We start from the raw sequence: 24,646 nt of genomic DNA on the forward strand, positions 1-24,646 counted from the left end.
TTCATCACAATATGCTAATTTTTTTAGAAGGACCTGTACAACCCCCCATGGCACTTCACAACACAGTCAGTCATTCATCCATTCACACACTGGTGTGTAGCCACGATGTAGCCACAGCTGCCCTGGGGCGCACTGAGAGACAACATCATCACAGCCTGTAAAATAGAATTGTATAATTACCTAATACCTAAGAAATGACCTGTTCACGCTTTACTAAACACATACTAATTTTTAATAGCAAAAGATTATTATTAAGTGTTCCCCTTTTTGTTTCTGTTACCCTACCCTCAGGCTGCCGGTGTCCAGATGGACAACTGCTGCAGGACAACCACTGTGTGCCAGTGACAGAATGTCGCTGTGGGATCCCGTCAAACAACAGGACGTTGGAGTTAAACCCTAAAGGACAGCTTGTCGATGACTGTAACACCTGGTGAGAACATGTGTGATTTGCTGAGACTTTTAGAGCAACATGTTGTGCTGTACTACTGCTCAGACCTTTTTTTCCCCCTCTAAAATGGAATGAGACACCTGATTAAACTTCCTAATCTGCAGCGTGTGTGAGAATGGTACTCTGGTGTGTACTGAGCTTCCATGTCCAGTTTACGATCTTTGGAGCCCATGGAGCTCCTGCTCAGTCTCCTGTGGACGTGGTCAAAGAACGAGGACACGGAGCTGCCAAGACAGTGAAGGTGGACCATACTGCACAGACACCAAGCTGATAGAAAGCTGTGATTTGCCCTCTTGTCCAGGTCAGAGGTGGAAGGAATACAAGATGTGTTGCAAACGACGTCATTCTTATTGACTTGCACTTGATTTAAAACGCACACCTCTACCCATGTAATCATTCCAGCTTTCTTCTTTGTGTAGCGGGTTGTTTGTTAAGCAAGTGGTCCACCTGGAGTGAGTGCACCTCCACCTGTGGGGGTGGGGTTTCGACACGGAACAAAACAATCCTTCAAGAGCCAGAGCCTGGTGGGGCAGCCTGCATCGGACCACTGGAACAACATATGATCTGTAACACCAGCAGCTGCCTACCTGGTAATATAAAGCACATTGAAGGAGACTTCCATTTAGTGCTGTTCATATTAGTTGATAAGTCCCAACTATGTCGACAAACCTGATGGTCAGAGTCATTTTTCATTTTTAAAGCTTTGTATTGATTGCTGTTACATTAACAGTGACAGCCCTTTCATTGTCCCTGTGTATTTTTTGCTGTAATGTTGTAAACACGAATCATTTATTACATTTGTTAAAGTACGTTGTTCTTCAGTGAACAACCTTGTTACCATGCCAACAACCAGCACTGCACACACGTATCTCCGATCGCAGATAATGGGACCTGTAAATTTAGGTGGGGGCAAATCAAGTTAAGGAATTAAAAATAAACAACGCTTCACAAAGATGAGGAAATGAGTGAAAACAGGACAGATTAGAGACGGGGTGTTCAATTCCAAGCCTGGAGGGCCGGTATCCAGAGTTAAGGATTGTCTACATTTATCACAAATGATCAATCAGATGTGATAATTCCATATAAATATGAAACATCAACCTGACTGATCTTTGAATGCTAAATCAAAAAATTCTAGTTACTTTTACCAAAAAATATTAACAGCTATAATTTCATATCCAAAAGGAATTGAGTTACTAAATTTTCTATGGCTGTTCCTCATCGGCCCCCAAAGAAAAATTGATGGTTTAATGATGATTTCACACAAGCCCCACCCCCCAGGATGCAAAATGTCAAGTTTTACTCTGAAAGGTCCTAAATCTTGCCATTTCACCTACTCACCACAGATTTGTAGCAGGTAATTGAAGAAAGCTTGGGTTTGCTTGGCATCATTTTATGGAGCTTTCAAAAGAAGGCAGGGCTGTGATGGTGTGCCAAAGTCAGGTGTTATGCTATGGCCATTTGTTTGCCTCCCCTTTTGTCACAAAATTTCTGGTGCGTGGTCCTAGTCTGACCCCCAATAGAAACTGCTGTCAAAATTTGGTGGACGTGGCCAATTTATAGAAATAGCACCTCCTGGGACCATTAAAACTCACAGCCCAAAGCCATGCTTTGAATGATTGTGAACTTTTGTACACTTTTGTAGTGACTCAGGACCTACAAAAAAGTCATTTTGAGCCATGTGCTATATCCCACAGGAAGTCAGCCATTTTGGTCCAATTATGCCATTTTGTGTTTTTTGCACATGTTAAAGGTACGCTAAGCCCCCATCACCCTTTTCAACTATCACCTTAAAATTTCTGCTATGGACTCTTAAGACATAGGGGAATAAACTGAACCTACAGGTTTTTGAAAAGTCTTACGGTGTCAGTGTGGCTAAGCTTCAAATATTGACCTGTCACCATGAAATTCCTTGGTTTTATAATTTCCACCTGCATGATCAGAGCAAATTCAAACTTCATGGGCATCATCACAGACCAGACCTGAAGCTATTTACTTGTTCATTTGCTGACATCGCCAAAGCCATGCCCCTTCACAGCAGCTAGTCTTAAACAGGTCAACAGTTGACCTCTTTCATCTAATCAAGATGATAAACTGCCCAGTTCCAGGACACATGATGACATACAACTGCATCTAGTACTGCCAATGAAGGTGTGGAGATGTGGTAGCAATGACTACATGCCATTGAACTTCGTTGGCTGTAATTTCCACATTCATCTTCTGGTCTGCATCAAATTTAAAGAAATGGATATTTATGCAGCTCCTAACTGAACCATATGCAAAATGTTGGTGCATGTGATCCACTTTCTCCACAGCACCACCTACATACATTTAAAAGATTAATAACTTCAACAAAAAAGGTCAGAACTGTACCAAACATGCTGGGGTTCCTTGGATTACCTTTTTAAAACACTCGCTGTGCTGCAGTGTGATTCTGAGCTATTCCGGTTTGGTTTGGTTTGGTTTGGTTCGGTTCTGTGTGCCAGCCCTGCATCTGAAAATGTCCCTGTTGCGCTGAAGAAATGCAGAACTTGGTGAGTACAGCCTACTGAGTGTGTGTGTGTGTGTGTGTGTGTTCTTGTACTTACTACCTACTGAGGACCAACGTGAGGTTTTCACCAAGAGAGTGAGGTCATTGGTCAAAGTGAGGACATTTTGGTGGTACTCGCTTTTTTGAAACTGTACCAGTTGGTTTTAGAGGTATGGTTTAAATTAGGTTTTTGCTGAGGTTAGGGTTAGGAAGGGGGGGGGGGGGGGTTCCTACGTTGATCAGAATGTCCGTTTTTTATCCAGGAGCAGGGATTGATTGGGGGTGGGGTGATCAGAATTTCTTTCAAAATAATCATTCAGCTGGATTATTTACTGAGTAAAATGAGTTGCTATGTTCAGGTTTTTAATTCAAATAAAAAAAAATTTAAAAGCAAACACAGCAGGTCTCACACACACACACAGCAACAGTCAGTACTCACTATGTAGAATCTGTTTCTTCTACGCAGCTTTTTTCAATAGGAAGAGGGTCATGTGACACATCAAACATATTGGGAAGTTCACAACAAAAACAATGGTGTGCTTGGTTTTAACATAACTGTATTCTTTCTGTCCATTTCCAAAAGCTGTGGGTGGTGGCACCACAGAGCATTTGTGCTTAGGGCACCCAAATGGCTAGCACCGGCCCTGAATTTAATAAATGATCATCAGCTGCTGTAAAATTGAATCTGCAGTCCACATCAAGACAGAATTATCCTCTCTTCTGTCTCATGATTAGTAGCAGCTGGGGTATTTATGTGAATGTTTTCTTTTTGTTTCCACTTTCGCTCCTCCTCTTGTTTGGACATTTTGTTTCTAGTACTCCTGATCTGTATTTCTGTTTGGATGCCACCTCTCCTCCACCTTGGACCTGTCGGCACATTTACCCACACGTTGGTCGGGTGCTGCATGCGGGAATGTGTGCTTGTCGGATAACTCCTCTTGCCTGCTGAAGGTAGCGCTGCGCCCTTGGCACATTTGCAGAGAATGCTTCCTCTTGAAGCTTCTGCTATGAGGAGAGGCGGCACTGGTGGGGACGGGACTGTGGATGGCTGGTGTTGACTAGAAGACGGACAGATAATTTTTTTCAGAAATTTCAGAGATTTCAACTAACAAAGCAGCCTAGAAAAAAGGTGCTGGTACACTGAGATAAAAATGAGAAGTGCCAGTACTGCGAATGACCCTAACCCAGCAGGAAGGCTTGAATACAGGCAGTCATGATATACACTACAACAATGAAGAGCCAACTCACCAGGTCCAGTCTCAGCAGTCCGTCTGCATCTGCTGACAAAGTTTACCCTTTTAGAGACGATAATGTTCTCATGTAGGACAGAAGAGACCGATGGTCCTAGAGAGGGTTAGAACAAAGCCATCTATGTGAAACATGGCCTCAGGCTTCATCTGTAACACACCTAATGTACCTGACCTTTCACAGAAAGTCACACCAGTCTTCATTTTGACATTTTTATTTGGTTTGAGTCTTAGTTTATTTTATTTAAAATTCATTTTCATTTTAATCAACCGGTGGTGTGACTTTGGTATTTACAACTTCAAAAGTATTTAGCTTTATTGAGTCTGACGTAGAAACATTGGCTGTGAATACATTATGTTATGTGTTGCAGAATGCCCCCACCACCAGGTGTACAGTGATTGCTCAGGTTCTTGTCCGCATACCTGTGAGGACCTCTGGCCACACACACAGTGTTTACCTGGAGCATGTGTCCCTGGCTGCACATGTCCTCCACAGCAGGTCTGTATATCCATGTCTGTGTATCTGGAAAGCCCGGCTAACTCTAAAAGTGTCTCTGTGTTCTCTGTAGGTGTTGCACGGGGGTTCCTGCGTGGATCACTCTTATTGTCCCTGTTCAACCCTCTCTTTACTGACTCAATTCCAAAAGTGGAATGCAAGCTTGGAGGTCTTCACAGACGTTCTGCTGCAGCCTGGAACAACTATTCAGCATCTCTGTAACACATGGTAATACACTGTGAACCTGGATTTAGGCTAATGAGGTAGCTTTAGACAGACATGGGTGGATTGCTTTTTATCTATCCCAGATCAGGTAACAGCAAAACAACTCAGTCAGGATAAAGTCGGAAATCCCCTTAATTGCTTAAAGGAGTGGAAAACTTGTTTCATCAATACATTTGCAGAGGTCTCTAGTAGGAATGAGTTTGTTCTCTGGGGACGTTATAATGGTGCACCATGTCTCTGCATCCTGCACTTAACAAAGATGTTATATTATATTATATTATATTATATTATATTATATTATATTATATTATATTATGTTATTTATATGATATTATTTATATTATATTATTTTGTATTATATTATGTTATGTTATGTTATATTATATATTATATTATGTTATTTATATGATATTATTTTATGTTATGCTATGTTATATTATATATTATGATATAATATAATATAACATAACATAATATAACATATCATGTTTTGTTATATTATATTATTTTATTTTAAATTATATTATGTTATGTTATGTTTTATTATTTTATTTTAGGTTATATTATAGGTTCAATTATATTCTTTTATATTACATTAGATTAGATTAGATTTTATTACATTATAAAATTGCTTTGATATGATAGTATAATGAAGAAGAATGAGACTGTCACGTTGAGGGAAGGAGGCTTGGACCCAAAATGTAGGAACCCAGAACTACACAGGCAGGAGCGGTTGCAAAAATAAGAATCCTTTATTTGTAGAGGAGTTACTCAAAAGCACAGGAGGCAAACTAGCACGCTAACAAAGACAATGGACCAACAAAACACTGAGTGACAGGACAGGGTGATTACACAGGGGCTGGGTGATTAAGGGAATTGGACACAGGTGAGACTAATAAACTGAGAGGAGGAGCAGAAACAGGCAGGGGATAACACCAGATCTAAATCTTGTAAAACAAAAGCTACTAAACTAAAATAAGCCTAAACACTGTAGAACTAAGACACAGGAGATCAAAAGATAAGTAAACTAATTACCTAAATGGGGAAGGAAACACAACACACTAAAGGAGATATGAACTAGAACATCTGAACATAGAGAAAACTAAAAACAAGTGAAGTGACTAGGGGAACATGAGGGAAACCTGGGAGGGGCTGGGAGCTAAGAGCCAGAACTTTGAGAGTCTGGGGGGTCGGCGACGGGGAACCAGGGACCAGGAGACTCTGGGGAGCTGGCGATGGGGGACCAAGACCCGGAACCTTGAGACTCTGGGGGGCCGGCGACGGGGAACTGGGGACCAGGAGACTCTGCGGGGCCGGCGACGGGGAACCAGAGACCAGGAGACTGGGGGGCCGGCGGCAATGAGGCAGGGGCGGGAGACAGAAGCCGAGGACACTGGCGGTGGAGCCAGTGGACCCTTGGGGGCCATGGACACAGGCGGTGGTGATGCCGGAGTCTGGGGGGCCTGCGTCCGGGGTACAGGAGGCAACAGGTGAGGACAGGGCTGGCAGTAACCGCTGTCTGGCTTGGAGGCGCTGCTGCTGACTGGCCTGGAGGCAGGGCCACTGGAGACTCTGAAGGCGGGGCCTCTGGAGGCGGGGATGAAGTTTCTGAAGGCGAGGCCTCTGGAGGCGGGGACGAAGTCTCTGAAGACGAGGCCTCTGGAGGCGGGGACAAAGTCTCTGGAGTCGTTGCAGGTGGGGCCCAAGCCTCTGGAGCTGCTGCAGGTGGAGTCTCTGGCACATCTACAGGAGGAGGCGGAAACTCTGGGCCAAGCAGTAGCGGGGGACCCCATGTACCCTCTGGAGGTAAGCAGGCATCAGGAAGAGGGACTCCTGGCCATGAAAAATAGACCTTGAGGCGAGGGCACGGCAGGACCTGTTGAGACCTGACCCACCAGACACTGGAGGTGGCGCCAGGAGGACGTTGGAGCTCGGACTGGGCGTCTGGAGGACGTTGGAGTTCGGACTGCGCGTCTGGAGGACGTTGGAGCTCGGACTGGGCGTCTGGAGGATGTTGGAGCTCGGACTGGGCGTCTGGAGGACGGTGGAGACGTTTATGACGTCATCGTTATGGTGTTGGGTAACAGTCCACCTGTGATGAGGCTGCGGAGCTGTCGGAACTGGTGGTGGCACTAACAGGATTGGGGAGAAGGAGAGGTAGCCGGTTCTGACTGTAGGAGCAGCAATCTGAAGGTGGTGACATCTCAGGGTGGATGGAGGAGATGTGGCAGAGTTGTTGGCTCGGGTGGTTGGTGGATGGAGCTTGGGTTGAGATTACAGTGTTGGAAGATGTTGACACTGTGGTGTGGAAGTCCTGGGGCGACTCCAGGCCCTGAGCGCAGATTATGTTTATGTTTATTCATTTAGGAGACGCTTTTATCCAAAGCGACTTACAATTTATAACCTGTAGGGCATGTTGTGATCTGTGGGGGAAACCGGAGTACCCGGAGGAAACCCACGCATGCATGGGGAGAACACGCAACTCCACGCAGAAAGGCCACAGCCGAGCCGAGTTTCGAACCTGCAACCTTCGTGCTGCGAGGCAACAGTGCTAACCACTGCGCCACCATTCAGCCCCATGGGTCATGAGGTGAGGCGGCAGATCCCTTAGTGACCTGACCCACCAGAAGACTGGAGGTGGCATCAGGAGGAACTGCGCCTTGCCAGCAACGCTGACCTTAAGGGGAAGCCTGGACCCTTGGCTGTTGTGACGGATGGTAGGACTACCGGGGATGAAGAGGCAGAGCTGTCAGAACCAGGCAGTGAAGAGGTCGATGTGGAAAGACAGCCCATTAGAGATGAGGATGTGGTGGTTCGGCCCATCAGAGGTGCAGAGATGCTGCCTTCGGAAATGGAGGATAACATAGCGGTCTGTACCGCCGGTGGTTGTGGTTAATAGCCAAAAACCTCTTGACGATCCTTGGCGAAAGCCCAAAAGGATACATTTTCTATGGTGTTAAAGTTTTTATTTAATTGACTGTCTTAATGTTCTTTTTAAGTATTCATGTTTTAAGGCAAGTCTCAGGCCCTGTCCACACGTAGCCGGGGATCTGCCAAAACGTAGATGTTTTTCTACGTTTTTGGCCTGTCATCCACACGAAAAAGGAGTTTTTTCACACGAAAATGGATCTTTTTAAAAACTCCGGCCAAAGTGAAGATCTGCGTTTTCTCCGTTTTGGGTGTCTGCGTGTGGACAGACAAAACCGGAGTTTTAAGGTCCGCAACGTCACTTTCCACAACAAAAAATGCTGACATCACATATGCGACCTGTGTTTACACTAGCCGGCATCGTGGAAGCCCTCAGAGCTGCGCTTTGTCACTACCCGATCCATCAATTGTCCAAGCGCTTTCTGCTTGTTTGTTTTTGCATTCGGAATTACTGCTCCTTGCGGAAGACCACAGACGAAGGACGAGGTTAAGAACGGGGGAAGTACTGCCGCCTACGGGTCTGGCATGTCCTTAACAACGTATTTATCCGGGTACGTGTGGACAGAGTTTGTTTTTAAAATGCGGTGGTGTGGATGCAAGTTTTTGGAGGGGCGGCTATTCGTTTTCAAAGAACCCCGGCTACGTGTGGACTAGGCCTCAGTACTTATCTTCTCAGTCAAGCTGTGGTATGCTGCGCCTCTTTTGGTGGTTGCTAGTTCCTAGTGAAGACACGGCCTCAGCCTAGCAACAGCTCTGTTATTGGCTAGAGCAGGAGGTGTGGTGTCTGGTGATTAATGTCATTGCCTTTGTTACCCCTGGCAGAAACTGGCAGGGGAGAAAACCAGACCTATATCCTGTAAAACAAAAGCTACTAAACTAAAATAAGCCTAAACACTGTAGAACTAAGACACAGGAGATCTAAAGATAAGTAAACCAATTACCTAAAAGGGGAAGGAAACACAACACATTAAATGAGATTTGAACTAGAGAATCTGAACCTATAGAAAACTAAAAACAAGTGAAGTGACTAGGGGAACATGGGGGAAACCAGGGAGGGGCTGGGGACCAAAGAGACACAGAACATGACAGAGACAGAATCAAACATTCGACATGGTTATTATTACAGTAAACGAAAGCTTTTTAATTTCTAAATAAATGCATTTATTTTCAAATGTGACAGTGCGATATGAAACACTACCCAAATCAACTAAAATGTATAATTACAAATAGAAACCACCTGCAAAGAGTTCCTGAGCCCTTATATTGTCTCTCAGTCTAGTTGAATTACTGAAATAAATAAATTTTGCACCAGATAGATTTTTTTTAATCTGGGAGATTTAGACTAATAATACCAAGGGAGGACTGCTAAGTTGAAACAGTTCAGAAACATTTTTTGGGTCTTCATTGAGGGTGCAGTTGCGTTTCCTTTGGCTCTTGGTCCTCTTGTCTGGATGGAACATGTCTTCACCTTTTGTCCAACTGGAAATAGCTGCTCTGGTGGTTTCGTTTCGTTTTATTGAGATCCTCATTAGCTTCTGCCTAAGTGTAGATGCTAGTCTTCCTGGGGTCCCATACATTTTCATACAATTGTTTACATAAGACAATACCCTATACACACACACCCACATTCACGCTCACACATCCCTAATTCACATAATACCAGTAGCTCAAGATGAAATCACATATGTAGAACAAAATTACATATATAAAGTAATATCGGGAAAGGAGTTAATCACACCAATAAAGATTGAAAATAAAATATAACAGAATGGTGACATCATGTCCATTGTTTCGTATCATAGTTCATCGATATCCAGTATTCGACCTCAAACCCAGATTCACAATCCTTCATTGCAGAGTTCATTGTCACTATACAATAAAGTGTGTAAACAAAAAATTTTCTTCTGAAAAGAAATGTTATTACTTTCAAAAATTACAAATCTAGGTAATGCATTCCATGCAATCATAGCTTTATAGTGAAAAGGTCGTTGAATTTGATTTGTTCTACTGCGTGGTAAAACACATTTCATCTCATTTATCTGTCGTGTATTTAGTATGATTATCTGAAAAAAACAATAATTTGCTATGTATAATTTTTGGTGTTTTTGTAATTATTATTTTCCTCACAGTTGTTACCAAGAAATACTTCAATCTACTCTTCACATCAAGCCAAGCAAGATTTTCATGCATGGTTCCCACATTCGTTCTGTAAGGGCAGCCTAAAACAATACGAGCAGCTTTATTTTGTGCTACTTGTAGCTTATGCAAATTATTTTCACTTGTACTGGACCAAATAATAGATGCTTGATCTACACAAGAAAGCACCAATGATTGAACAAGGCATTTAAGTAAATATTGTGGTATAAATTTGCAACAAAATTTAATTATGCCCATACCTCTCCCCATTTTGTGTAAAACATAATTAATCTGGCTTTCCATGATAACTTACAATCAACTATTACTCCCAGTAATTTTACTTCTACTAGTTGTTCTATTACGTTGTTACTCAGGGTTAAATGTGACTTTGGCATCGTCTGTAAAGTATGTTTGGAGCCAACTACCATGCATTTAGTTTTTCCTGCATTAATCACTAATTTGTTTGCAGTTATCCACTGCTTGACTGTTCTTAACTCTTTATTTAATATTTCATTCAATGCTCTCTCCGTATGTGCTGAAGCTAAAACAGTAATATCATCTGCATATACTGCTGTAGTCGCATTGCAGCACCCACGGAAAATCATTCAAAAAAAATAGAAAACAAAAGATGTCCCAAACAACTTCCCTGTGGAACACCACATTCCATCAGACCCTTTTCAGAAAAACTGCCATTGAAATAAAATTGATATTCTCTGTCAGTAAGATAACTTTTAGTCCAGCTAAGAGCAGATGTATGAAATCCATAGTGTTTAAGTTTTTGTAGTAAAATATCATGATCTAAAACATCAAAAGCTGCACTTAAATCAAGAAATATAGAACCAATTAGCTTATTATTATCGATATTCTCTAAGCAATAATCAGTTATTTGAATAAGTGCAGTAGTGGTTGAGTGATTTGTTTTGTAAGCATGTTGATATTTTGTGTTCAATTCATTTACCTAAGAAGGTGGTCTGCCTGTATCTGTGTTTTTGTTCTACACGTCTGTGTGTAACCTTGGTCAGGCTGTTCTATGGTTCTATGCTTCAGCACGCTGAGGCAATGACGATAAAGTAGATTCTGCAAGTTATTTAACTGTATTTGGATGTTAACTAATTAACCAAACCAAACCTGTGTTCATTGAATGCAGCACATCAGTAACAATGAGACAATGAGCTTATTTGGGGTTTTTGTGACTGGGTTAGCATTGCAGTAGGTGTTAAATTGTTGCCCTAACTATTGCTAATTACATTGTCCCAATGATAATTCTCTGGTTTTACTTCTCTGTAGTGTTTGCCAGGATGGAGCGTTCAACTGTAGCTCTGACACCTGTGATGGTGAGTAAGGCTGCTTACAGTTTCCACTCACAGATTGATAGTAAATGGTTAATGAGTTGCACTTGTGGAGCATCAGAGGACTTTACACCTTCAGTGTAGCCACAGCTGCCTTGGGGCAAAGCTGCCATGGTACCCGCCCCCAATCCACACTGGAGGAACGTCTCTGCTTATATTAGAATTCATTCTAGTCAATGGGTTGATCCAAACCGGCCACTAAGATAGGACTGTGTTCTCTTTTTGCTGCCAGCCACTTCTGGGATGCGTACATTTTCACATAGGGCTAGACAGGATATCACACATGATATCAGTGTAAACTTTTCAGAATAAAAGACTATTGTGGAGAAGTGATTTGTTATCTATTACATTAATAAATATGACCTAATGGCATCTTTTTGGAAGTGCAACTTTGTGTTTTTCATGGCTTTAGTCCTGAGAGGACAAACATTAAATATGAAATCAAACGGTGATTAGGGCTGGGCATTGTCTGAATTTGAACGATTCTGATCCCTCGTTTCGAGTCCGGTTCCTATCGATTCCCGATTCTGATTCTTTCAAGTGGCAGGATCCAAAAGCATTACAAGTTTTAAGTGAGCCAGCTAACCACGGATCTTACTTGATGAAATAATCTGAACTTCAACATGAATTTTAATTCTGTGAACAAAAGTATCTAGCAAGAAAAAGACTTGTAGCACAACCTGTGTGCTTGTTTCTGACCACAACCAAAGTCTGGGAACTGAAGGCTTCTCGGATGAGAGGCAAAACGTCCATCTGTTTGCACCTAAAACCATCAGGATGATTATGTCCGGTATGATTGAGCCTACACGTACCTGCTGCAGCAGCCGTTCAGTCAGAAGGGAAACTAAACTTAAATGTAGCTGCTGTCAGTAACAACCTAACACATTTAAAATGTTAAAACTCTCAACAGACTAAATAGTTTTAAAAAGAGGGAAAACAAATCTCACAACCTTGCATTTGGTGAGATTTATTATTATTATATTTATTTATTTAGGATCCCTATCAGCTCCTAGAGGCAGAACCCGATGTGGTCCACCACAGAGAGAGCTGCTCTAGTGTGATGACTTTAGTTGTTCTACAGCTTATTGCTCAGCCTTCTGACGGTCACACACGAGTGTTGGAGGACTTGGTCAGAAGCCGAGCACAGGCATTCTGAACTACCTGTAGACGGTTCAGGGAGGTTCTGCTTAGACACGTGAAAAGAGAGTTGCAGTAGTCTAAGCGTGAGGAGATGAAGGTGTGGATATCTCATGGGACTTAAAGGAGATGCACAGTTGGACGTCATCTGTATGAAGATGGTAGGAGATTCCTTTAAAGGAGCTCAGGATGTGCTGAAGAGGAAGCAGATTGAGGAGGAAGAGTAGAGGCCCCAGCACAGAACCTTGTGGGACACCATGGGTGAGGGAGGTGGTGGAGGACCTAAACTTGGAGATGGCCACAGAGAAGGAGCACTCAGACAAATAAGAGGAGAACCACTCCAGGGCAGATCCTGATAGGCCTACCCAGTCTCTCAGCCTCTCCAGTAGCAGGTGATGGTCAACAGTGTCAAAGGCTGCAGTCAGGTCCAGCAGGATCAGAACAGAACGGTCTCCTGCATCACTGTGAGTCAGAAGGTCATTAGAGACTCTAAGAAGAGCTGTTTCAGTAGAATGAGCTCTACGAAAACCTGACTGGAAGCTATCATAGATGTTATGTTCATCAAGAGCTGCTGAGTTGTTTAGCCACAACCTTTTCCAAGATCTTGGAGATGAACGGAAGTTTAGAGATGGGTCTGAAGCTGCTGTGTAGAGAGGGGTTGAGACTCGGTTTTGTTAAGAAGCGGATGGATTACAGCGTTCTTAAAGTAAGCAGGGACCTGACCAGAGACCAGAAAAGCATTAATTATAGAGAGCACGCTGGGATCGATGGACAGAAAAGTACTTTTAAATAAAGATGAGGGTAAGATGTCGAGGGGGCATGCAGAGGTCTTCATAGAGTTAACTAGTTTGGTTAGCTCAGGCTAAACAGCAGCAAAGCTATCTAGGATGATGGGCCTGGTTGGAGTCGGGAGAGGCAGTGATAAGGCTGAAGGAGAGATGCTAGATCTAACCTTATTGACTTTGTCCACAGAGAAAGACAGAAAGTTCTCACAGTCTGCAACAGAATGGATGGAGGCTGTAGGAGAGGCAGGAGAGACGATGCTGCTGATGGTGTTAAACAGCACCTTGGGGTTCCCTTTGCTCTGGGACACCAGGTTGGAGAAATAGGCAACCGTCGAGTCTCTGACTGCAGAGTTAAAGGATGTCAGATGATCTTTTAGATGCAGCAGATGGACGTGGAGACGGGTTTTCTTCCACAAACGCTCAATTTTTCTGCAGATCACTTTTTGTTCACAGAGATTGGACAGAGATTGTTCTTCCAGTCGGCAGCCTGGGAATTTAAACTAGGAGTCTAAATAAAAAATTTGAACGATTCCAGGAAAACTGACAGTAAGTCCCGGTTCCAAATGATGCTCATTGCCCAACCCTATTGGAGATATCAAACTAAATCTCCTTCGTCTTCTTTTTGGTTTAATGGTGGCTGGCGTAAACGAGCCATGCCTTTGAAGTCTTGAGGAAGTTTTTGATTTCATGAGTCCAGCGAGTAGGATGGCAGAGAAGAAGCCAATGGAAGTCTCTGCTGGAAGTAAACTGCTCCATTGCCGTTCCTCATCACTGATGCCTCCAGTGTGGATTAGAGGTCAAACTGCCACCAGCAGGTAAGGAGGGTGATTTGTATTGCCCAACGATCCAATGACTGACAAGGATTGATGCTGGATTCAAACTAGCATCCCACTGCTCACGTGGCAAACTCCTAACCCTTTAACCAGAGTATCCCATAGAATTTATGATAATTGCAATAAATATTTTCTTCTGAAGGTTTGTTTATGACAGTAGCTCAGATATGAATTAGAGTCTACTTAATGAGAGAAATACTTTTAGTTGTAGACTTCTTTTTTCTTGTAGATTATCTGTCATTTCATTTTTTGGGCAAATTTATTTGGCCAAATATGATCAAGGCCAGAGGTTCCAAAGTTCAAAGTTTAAGGTTATATTTCTCTGCCATCTTTCATATTTACAGTGGACTGTCAGTGGTCAAACTGGTCACCATGGAGCCCATGCTCAGCCAGCTGTGGTACTGGACAACAAAGCTCCACCCGATTTGTAGTGCAGCCAAGTCAGTACGGAGGAGCCCTGTGTGAAGGTTACAACACCCGAACCACAACATGTGTTTCTGCAGACTGTGGTGAGTGAAGGCCAGTTGGAAACATATTATTGGTTAAGTTTATTATGAATCCTGACATAATTGAAACAGTCTGAACCTAAAATCTGAGATGGAGATGTTAGTAGATCGTTCAGCAAGCTTTTACCCCTCAGCTGCTGTTGCTGTGAATCAGAAGGAGTGAACCAACAGGGGGCAGCTGTGCGCGCGCGCACACACACACACACACACACACACACACACACACACACACACACACACACACACGCACACACACACACACGCATGCACACACACGCACATACCTGTACACAACATATATACCAAGTAGTGTTTCCATGGTTACATCGTGATTTCTTAGTAAATATTCTATTTGGTGAGAGGTAAACTTTATTGTATTTATCCTAGTGAATCTATAATTAAACGGGTAAACTAGTAGTAGCACATTCAATGTCAAAGAGAGTAAAATGTTATCAGGAGAGGGAGAATGTTTAAGTGGTTAGCAGCAGTGTGCTAGCCGATGACCCCCTCCATGAGGCCACCACAGCTCAGCAGAACATCATTGTAGCTTCTTCTGGGGAGAAAAACACTTAAAGAAAAAATAAAGTTTAACAGCTGAAATAGCAGGAAATAATACAGTTAAAGAGCAGATTGTAGATGAAAGTAGTCGAGTGTAGAAAGTGGTCAGTATGTCCTCCAGCAGTCTAAGCCTATAGCAGCATAACTACAGAGATAACTCTGAAGAAAGATGGTGGCTGATGCAATCTCAACCCTCCCGGACCTGGTGACACAGGATTCTAGACCTGATAAAGTAGATCTGTTGAACATGAAAGATTATCTAATCAGAGATGTTTGAGACTAAATTGAGGGGTACCATGGTGGTGCACCTCCACTTTATTAAGGGGGAGCTGCTTTCACTGAGAGCCCAGTTGCAGAATACTACTGCTGAGCTCTGGTCTGACATGGAGCAGGTCAGGTAGAGCAAGTCGAACTGTCCACCTGGTTTCATGACATTATCTCCCTGCAGAATGCAGTAGAGGAGCTGACGAAAGACATTATGGAACTGAATACGAGCATCTGGAAGGTCGGTCAAAAAGATGCAATATTCTGATATTCTGAATTCCTGAGGGCCAGGAGTCAAGTTCGATAACAACTGTGGCTAAAATGCTTAAAGAAAGGCTGCAACTAGAGTCAGAACTGACAATAGGCCGACCCCATCAAGCTCTCCAACAGGCGAGCCATTGTTGCCAAATTACATTCTTCTCAACAATGTACAGAGATTTGGACTCATTCCTGTGGTCAGCTTTGCCACAACTGAGTTGCAGGGTTTCAGTCTTCCCCAAATACATGGCAACAGTTGCCTGAGCTAGATCTGCACTTACAACCGTGAAGAGCCTTCTTCAAGGTTGTGAAGATTTTTGCTACAGCCTGCATTTTACAGTCATCATTGGAGCAGACAACTGGATGCGTTTGAGCTTCTGCTGGGAAATGCCGTTTTTTAATTTACATTTCGACTTTGTTTGATTGAACATTATTTGAGGTTTTGTTGTGAAGGTTTAGCCTTGGGACTGATGCTATTGACAAGTCCTAAGATGGCGCCCATGAGTGGCTGTGCGTCTGCCAGGCTCCTGATCTGTTTTGGTTATTTGTTGCTTTTTGTTGTTTTTTCTCTATCTGGTGCGGATTCCCTGCTAACATATGATCGAGACTTACTATTGTCGATCAGGTCCGCGATGATCAACCTCCAGAACTCCGATACCGGACCCGCTTTCCCACCGCCTCTGGAACCTGGCGTTAACCCAGTTGTCGGCCCTTTGTTACCTGTCGGCCTGCCGCTGCCCAGGAGGCCATGGAAGAGGAAACGGGGGAAGAGAGCTGGCTTCTTCGTTCAGCTCCGAAAGATCCTGAGAGGCGAAGCTCTTCCCGATCGCTGCTCCGCAGCTCTGTTGTGGCGGATCCAACAGAAACTCAACAGAGTTGGGCTGATCTCGCTGCTCAATGGAGCCCGTGATGCAGGACGCTACCTGAAGGTAAAGAACCTCCGCGGACGTAGCCTGGAGTCGCTACGTAGCTTAGCCCGCCAGCCGACCGCCATTATGGAGCCCGCGGTACACACATTGCCAGATTTCTCTGTGAAAATGACATTAATTAACGCGCGCTCCGTCGCCAACAATCTCACATCCTAAACGATCTGTTCTGCACCGAAAAATTTAACTTTTTGTGGATTTCTGAGTCGTGGCAGCGCGAAAATGACGTCACTCATCTCCGTGAGCTCTGTCCTCAAGACTGCTCTTTCTTCTCTGCTCCACGGACCACAGGCCACGGTGGAGGAACAGCTGTTATCTTTAAGAAACATTTTTCGTGCCAAATTATTTCCTCAAACTCCTACAGCTCATTTGAGATGATCATGATTAAAATTGGTCGAGCTCTACCAGTTTATGGAATTCTGGTCTATCGCCCACCTGGATCTACTTCATCCTTCCTGTCTGACTTTCAGGATCTCCTATCTTCAACTATTAAACTAGACAGGATAGTCATTGTTGGAGATTTCAACATCCACGCTGAGGATCTATCTAATTGCTCCACTAGGGAGTTCCTAAACATGATGAACTCTTTTAACTTCTCTCAACACGTGTCTGGTCCCACTCACAGAGCAGGCCACACCCTGGATCTGGTCTTCTCCTACGGACTTCTTGTTGATAAACTGCAGATAAATGATGTTGTGTTCAGTGACCATAAGTCAGTTTCTTTTCATATTAACCTAAATTCTGAATCTCTTTTACCAGTCTCTGCTAAGCAACGACGTATTATCAACTGTTCTACCATTTTTAATTTCTGCTCCCTCTTTCACTTTGTACCTCCTTCCTCTGATGGCGTAGAGCTCCTTACAAACTCATTTAATGATCTCTGCCTCAAAATTCTAGAGCAGTTTGCCCCTTACAAAACCAGCCGCAGCTCCAGTGCCTCCAGTTCACCCTGGCTGAACAACCAGATTATTGATCTTAGACGCTCCTATAGAAAAGCGAAACGACGGTGGAAGAGGACAGGTCTGGTTGTTCATCGCGAATATTTTAAAGAACTTCTCGAGTCATACAACGAAGCTGTAGAAAATGCCAGGTCTTCTTTCTTCAGCAACCTCATATGTCAAAATAAGAATAATCCTAAGGTTTTGTTTGATACCATCTCCAGCATCGTGTCTTCTCCTCCGCAGCAGGCTCAGCTATCTTCAGCTGATGATTGTAACACCTTTCTCCACTTTTTTGCAAACAAGGTGCTGAATCTGAGATCCAGCATTCCACCAGCCCTCCCCCCTTCAGGGGGGGAGGCTCCTCAGTGCTCCGAGTCTTTCACCTCCTTCTCCCCAATTACACTAAATGACTTAACCTCAATAATCATTCAGATGAAACTCTCATCATGCTCATCAGATATCTTAACTCCCTCTGTCTTAGTTGGGTCCCTTGCCTCCATCAGTCCATCTCTGTTGACTATAATCAACAGCTCACTGAGCCAAGGCTGGGTTCCATCTTACTTTAAAAATGCAGTAGTGACTCCTCTCTTAAAGAAACCCAACCTTGACGCCAGCTCCACCAGTAACTTTAGGCCCATTTCTAAGCTAACTTTCATCAGTAAAGTACTTGAGAATGTTGTTGAAACCCAACTCAGATCTTGATTTTCCAAGTCAAAGATCTCTGACCCCTTCCAATCTGGCTTTCTGAAGCAGCACTCAACCGAGACTGCTCTAGTAAGGGTGTATAATGACCTCCTAATGGCTGCTGATGCTGGGAAATGCTCTGTCATGGTCCTGCTTGACCTCAGTGCAGCTTTTGACACTGTAGACCACAACGTCCTACTAAACAGGTTAAATGCCTTGGCTAGGATTTCAGGTTCTGCTCTAGACTGGCTCTCTTCTTATCTCACCAACAGAACATTCACAGTGAAGTCAGAAACCTTCTCTTCAGACACTGCCTCTCTAAAATGCGGGGTTCCACAAGGTTCAGTTCTAAGGCCTCTACTATTCGCATTCTATATTCTTCCTCTACCTGGCATCATTCAGTCTTTCCCAGACATCTCCTACCACATCTACGCTGATGATATACAGCTCTATATGTCCTTTATGCCACACCAGTTGGACAGGCTGGCCACACTTGTACTCTGCCTGACCCAGATCAGTAACTGGCTGTCCAGCAACTTTCTTGTTCTCAACGCCAACAAGACAGAGACCCTGATCTCTGCACCCCCGGAACTTCAACCAAAAATCGAGCAGGAAATTGCCTCCTTTTGCCCATCAGCCAAGGCCAACATTAGAAACCTGGGAGTTATTTTTGATCCGGTTTTAAGTTTAGACTCACACGTCAAAACCATCTCCCGCTCTTGTTTCTTCCAACTGAGAAACATTTCAAAAGTCCGTAAACTGGTTTCCACAGCAGATCTGGAAAAAATCATCCATGCCTTTGTGTCATCACGCTTAGATTATTGCAACACTCTTTTTACTGGTCTCAGCAAAACCTCCCTCTCACGCCTTCAAGCCATCCAAAATGCAGCAGCCAGACTCCTGACCAAATTCAGCAGACGAGCTCACATCACTCCAGTTTTACAGTCCCTCCACTGGCTCCCGGTAGAATATAGAATACAGTTTAAAGTTTTAGTGCTGACCTATAGAGCTCTTAACAACCAGGCTCCAAGCTACTTATCTGAGCTTTTATCCCCCCACACCACCTCTCGGAACCTCAGATCCACATCTGAAAACCTTCTGGCTGTTCCTCGAACCAGGCTAAAAGCCAAAGGGGACAGGGCCTTTCAGTCTATTGCCCCCAGACTTTGGAACAGTCTACCTTCAAATCTCCGTCTCTTGAACTCTGTAGAGGTCTTCAAAAAACATCTTAAAACTCACCTTTTCATGCAGGCTTTCCCCCGCTAAATATTCTAAAAGATGGCTTTGTTCTTGTTCACACCTTGACTTTGTTTTTACTCCTGATTTTGGTTACTATTGTTGTCACTGCTATAGTTTTTATGTTGTTTTTATTGGTTTGAGGTATTTGCCCTGATTTTACTCATGTTGTACAGCGCTTTGTGATTTATATATGTGAAAGGCGCTATATAAATAAACTTTACTTACTTACTATTTGCCTTTTCTGTTTTCTGACTGACTGAACTGAGCTTTGTTGCTGTTTCTGGGGTGTATTTGGGGCCCGGTTGGGTGTTGTTTGGGCTTGCTTTCTGCATACAAGCACAAGATGTGTGGATTTTTCTTTTTCAGGGAGGGATTGTTATCTCCAGTTTTTATGGGATTGGAACGGGTACATTATCACATGAACCGTTGGTACAAGTAAGGATGGATCCGTCCTTTCATGTTGTGAATGCCAAATTCTGACCCTACCATCTGAATGTTGCAGCAGAAATGAAACTCGACAGACCAGGCAACATTTTCCTTATCTTCCATTGTCCAATTTTGGTGAGCCTGTGGGAATTTTAGCCTCAGTTTCCTGTTCTTAGCTGACAGGAGTGGCACCCAGTGTAGTCTTCTGCTGCTGTAGCCCATCTATCTCAAGGTTCCATGTGTTCAGTGATGCTCATCTGCATAAATCGGTTGTAACGAGTGGTTATTTGAGTTACCGTGCCTTTCTATCAGCTCTGACCATTCTGGTCATTTTCCTTGGACCTCTGGCATCAACAAAGGATTTTCGCCCACAGAACTGCCGTATACTTGATATTTTCCCTGGAAATGGTTTTGCGTGATTATCCCAGAAGATCAGAAGTTTCTGAAATAATTCGATCAGGTTGTGAAATCATGAGGGCCTCATTCTAGAAGGTTGAATGTTTCCAACAACGAAAGTAGTAACAGTGACATCCTGTGGTCAGATTTGGTTACTGCAGTTTCAGTTTCTGTGGGTTGCCATGTAGTAGGGGTTGTATCAACTTCACTGCTCTGTTGTGACTTTTTATGCCTTTCATAGCTTAGTCCACATGTGCCAGACCATGGAGCATTTTTATGTGGCCTGTGAGATAAATATAAAAAACATATTAAAACTGACCCGCTGGCCGATTTTACCACAAAGACTACAACTCCCATGATGCTCTGCGGCGTTATCGCGGAGCCGAAGCTCCCCCTCCTTTGTGTTTTTTCCAGTGTCTGCTGCAGGTGTCTGCAGCTCCGCTGTCTCGGACAAACTAAACACTCCTCTCACTCAGTGCCGAGTTTACTTGGCTATTTTCTGATGTTGAAGCCCAGAAATGAAGATTTTAACTGCTCAATCATGTGTTCACGACTGAAAGAAAAAGTTTTCCAACTAACTTCCAGACAGAGCTGATATAACTCCAGCGAGCAGCAACAAGTCTCAAATCAACATGACTCTGTGGCTGCTGTGGTTTTTATTTTTCCTCCGGTGAGCATCACAGTAAACCAGTGGAGCAAACTGAGCTTTAAATATGTTGGTTTTATGCTCTTTTTCTGCTCCAAAACATGAAAGTTAACAGGTGAGATATTGCATTTCATTTAAGATAAAATTATATTTTTATTTTGTTGTTGGCCCGTGAGAAAAGATTTAACCTACAGTAAACAGGAAGTGGAAAGGCTGCAGATAGATGAATAGAATAGAAAATCCCTTTATTGTGTCTCAGTGGGGAAAGCTAGACGTCACAGCAGCGATGACACTTATTACAGGAGAAAAAAAGGAGAATAAAATATAAGAAAAATGAATAAACAACAATAAAGCATAAATCCTGAATAGATTTTAAAAATGCTGAATATACCACAAGTAATGAATACCACTGATGTGTTTTATTTAAAACTGACTTGCTCGTGTGTAATTTGGTTATTCCACATTCAGTGTTAATGCAAAAATAAGTTTGTTTCCAAATTAAAAGGTTCAAAATTGCATATATGTTGATAAAGAAAATGTGCAAATTTGCCGTCACTTTTTCAAAAAATATTAAGTTTGGCCCGCAACTTCGTCCCAGATTTTCGTTTCGGCCCCGTGTGAGTTTGACACCCCTGGAGTAGTCGCTGTCACGTGATAATGACCAACAAGATGCAGTCCTTGGAAAAGACAGCAGGTGATGAGCCCCTGCGGATCGGGAGACGACACGCTGTGCCAGAGCATCTGTATCTGACGCCCGCGGTAAAACAGACATTTGACCAAATTGTGACCTTTACCCTTTTGCAATTTAACCTTCCCCTCACCCCCATCCTAACCTTAACCATCTTGCACATGCAAAGCTCTGATCGTTGACGCGCTCCAGACATCTGCGTCCTGAGCACGGCCACAGTAACATTATCAAAGTGTCGCCACCTCAAAAACAAATTTAACACATGATCGTTCATGTCGGCTCATTTCCTTTTATGTTTTCTTGTCTTTTATTTGTGCCTGATGCGTTTCGCTGTTGTGGAGAGGAGCGCAGCACCTGTTTTGTCCTCCGGTGATTTCCCCTCACTGGTGCGGCCGGCGCGCACTCCGCTGTTTTTGCGGTCGGTAGATCTTTTAGAACTGCAGTTCAAAGGTAACTCATAAGGTGAATATATATGAACCCAGATAGCAGTTTCTCTTTAGGATTGAGAAGAGATGCAGGAAGATAATAAACAGAGACAGGACAGAAAAATAGTCGAATAAAAACAAGTTCATTTTTGTACCTGGTGGTTGCAAGAAACAGACACCATTGAAGGTAATCAGAAGTGAGGAACAGAAAATGAAATAATTATTTTAATGTTTAGAGCAGCAGGAACTCCGAGAGGCTGCAGGCGCATCAGTGAGTTTGCGGCCACTAAGCAAGGAGGAGGGGGGAGAGGGCTGAAGCAGGGGAACAGTAAAGATGCAGAAACTACTGTTGTTTAAAGAGATGTGTTTAACTTTGAAAAAGTGGGCACAATTTTATCTGTCAAAAACTCCAGCGAGCCAACCCTCTTCAGGTGTATGACGTCATCATCGACTAGTCAAAGTCGACTCGATTTTCATTACTTGACTGTCGACTTTAATAAAATTTAAGTCATGCAGCCCCTACCATGTAGTGATAGGAAACTAAAGTTTGTATGTTTTAACAACCATGAAATACTATCTGTGTTTTCATAATTATGAAATACTTAAAAATACAATGTACTATACCATAGAAAGTTTATTTCTATAACACAATTTAAAACAGCATGACAGCTTACCAAAGTGATGAACAAAGATACAACAATGATTAAAAAATACAGCATATAAAATCAAACAGTGAGATCCAATTATAAAATCAGTGTTCAAAATCAAGATAATATAACATTGTAATATTTAATATAGTGCTGAAAAACTAGGGCAACGTTAGAATCACAAACCTAAAAAATGTATAAACCTGTATGTTTTACATCAGAACCTGGTTATTATATAATGAATACAGATGGAATGATTTCACTTGGAGAATCACAGCAAAAATAACACATTCTGTAATTGTCAAAGCTCCTGGGGTCGTCAGGTCATCTAAAGGCTCCACAGCTCATTCGCCTCATTTAGAGGAAACGCCTATTGACAAAATGTTTATATCATTCTGTTGTCATAGAAAGCCTAAGACACACCCATTTACTTCCAGACCGTGGGCTCTGGACAAACGAAAAAATGAATGCAAGTCAACTGGGCTAAAACGCTCTTTTCTAATTCTGCTTGTTTTGTGCCATGGATTTCACATATGATGTCTGTGAATTTTAAAGACACATTTTGATACCAAGAAAGCACTTATTTTTGAACCGGGGAACGCTATTTTAGGTTTTGTGTGAAAATAAGTCCAGGACTAAAAATGTGTTTCACGAAAGTGATGTCATTAAACCAGAAACAGAGAAAACTGAGGGAAAAGGGCTGTAAGTTCAGCTAACTTCCCACAGGAGGAAAGATCATGTAGTAAGTAGCAGCTACGCTAGGGAAGAGGAGATCATGTGGTGATGCTACATAGCGATGTCTTATTTGTAGTCGTGCTAATTATGAATTTTTACAAGCTGATAAATCTCAAAGTACGTGACAGGTGTGGTCAAAACAGTCATCATTACTTTTCATTTAAACTTCAGTACAACATGTGTGATCCAGGGCGTAAGGCAAAGTGGGTTAGAAAATTACGTTTTTAGCCCCGTTCACTTGCATTCATTTTTTCATTCTTCTTTGGATTTGAGCTGTAGCGAAGCCTCGACGACGTCGGCGGCTCGATTCAAAATATTTGTCGACGTCAGATCTGGTAGTCGACGTACCGCGCCCACTTTTTGCATCCCCAGAAGTTTGTAAATAGAGGAGGAATCTGCCTGTTTTCCCTCTAGTTCACCCTCTTTTCCGCCTTCACTAACATCACTGCCAAATACTGAAGACCCGGAAAAATGTCCGTCCGCTACTAGATTCCTTTCCTGTTTTGCCCACCTTCGTCTCCCAGGAACGGACAGCAACTTCCGGGGTCAGATGCGCTGCTTCGTCTCTACCGCAGATGTAGAAAATCACCGGGAGCGTTTCTCCCTTCATTAAGGAGCATCTTTCAGACATTAGGAGAGCTGTTTTTGTGGTAGCAGTCTCTCCTCCGTGCTGGTCTGTTTGCTGCTGGGTATTTTTGGTTTATTTAAACTTGGTAACTTGAACCTAACGTTGGTAAAGCTACTGTTAGCATTTTTGCTTACAGCTTCTTGCGTTTGGATAAGCTGTTACATTTTGGTTTAGAGTTCATCTTTTTGTGGCGTAGATCTCCCTTTTATTACATTTAGAGTGTTGTGGGTTTCCGGTTTAGTTTAAAATATCACCTTGAGTTTGGTTTAACCACCCAGTTTAGAGTTTGGAGATCCTTATTTTGGTCCAGAACCCTGTAATCTTTGCCCAGTGGGATATCCCTAGTTATTTGTACTTTTGTTTTAATTCCCCACAGGCAGAATTAGTTTTATTATTCCCAACCTGTGGATGTAAAGATTTATGTTTTTTGTTGTTGTAAATAAACCTGATCATCATTTTAACTTTTAAATCCCGTTATTGTCCCTTCCTTTTTGCACATGAGCCAAACTCCCCAGGAAGGCTCATAATACCACTCACCTCACACACATAAGTGACCCAAACAAAG

The 24,646-nt window shown here is 43.0% G+C and overlaps 1 protein-coding gene across 1 annotated transcript in view; it reads left to right on the top strand.

The window, feature by feature from the left end:
• sspo (SCO-spondin) overlaps nucleotides 1–24,646 on the top strand; it is a 603,219-nt gene that overhangs the window by 547,527 nt on the left and 31,046 nt on the right. Inside the window, 7 exon segments of the mRNA XM_054751251.2 lie at nucleotides 292–430; nucleotides 553–749; nucleotides 868–1,038; nucleotides 4,597–4,724; nucleotides 4,795–4,949; nucleotides 11,298–11,344; nucleotides 14,459–14,623. Coding sequence (XP_054607226.2) covers nucleotides 292–430; nucleotides 553–749; nucleotides 868–1,038; nucleotides 4,597–4,724; nucleotides 4,795–4,949; nucleotides 11,298–11,344; nucleotides 14,459–14,623 — 1,002 coding nt within the window.

The sequence above is a fragment of the Nothobranchius furzeri genome, chromosome 7 (genome assembly GCF_043380555.1).
Source record: "Nothobranchius furzeri strain GRZ-AD chromosome 7, NfurGRZ-RIMD1, whole genome shotgun sequence".
Taxonomy (NCBI): domain Eukaryota; kingdom Metazoa; phylum Chordata; class Actinopteri; order Cyprinodontiformes; family Nothobranchiidae; genus Nothobranchius; species Nothobranchius furzeri.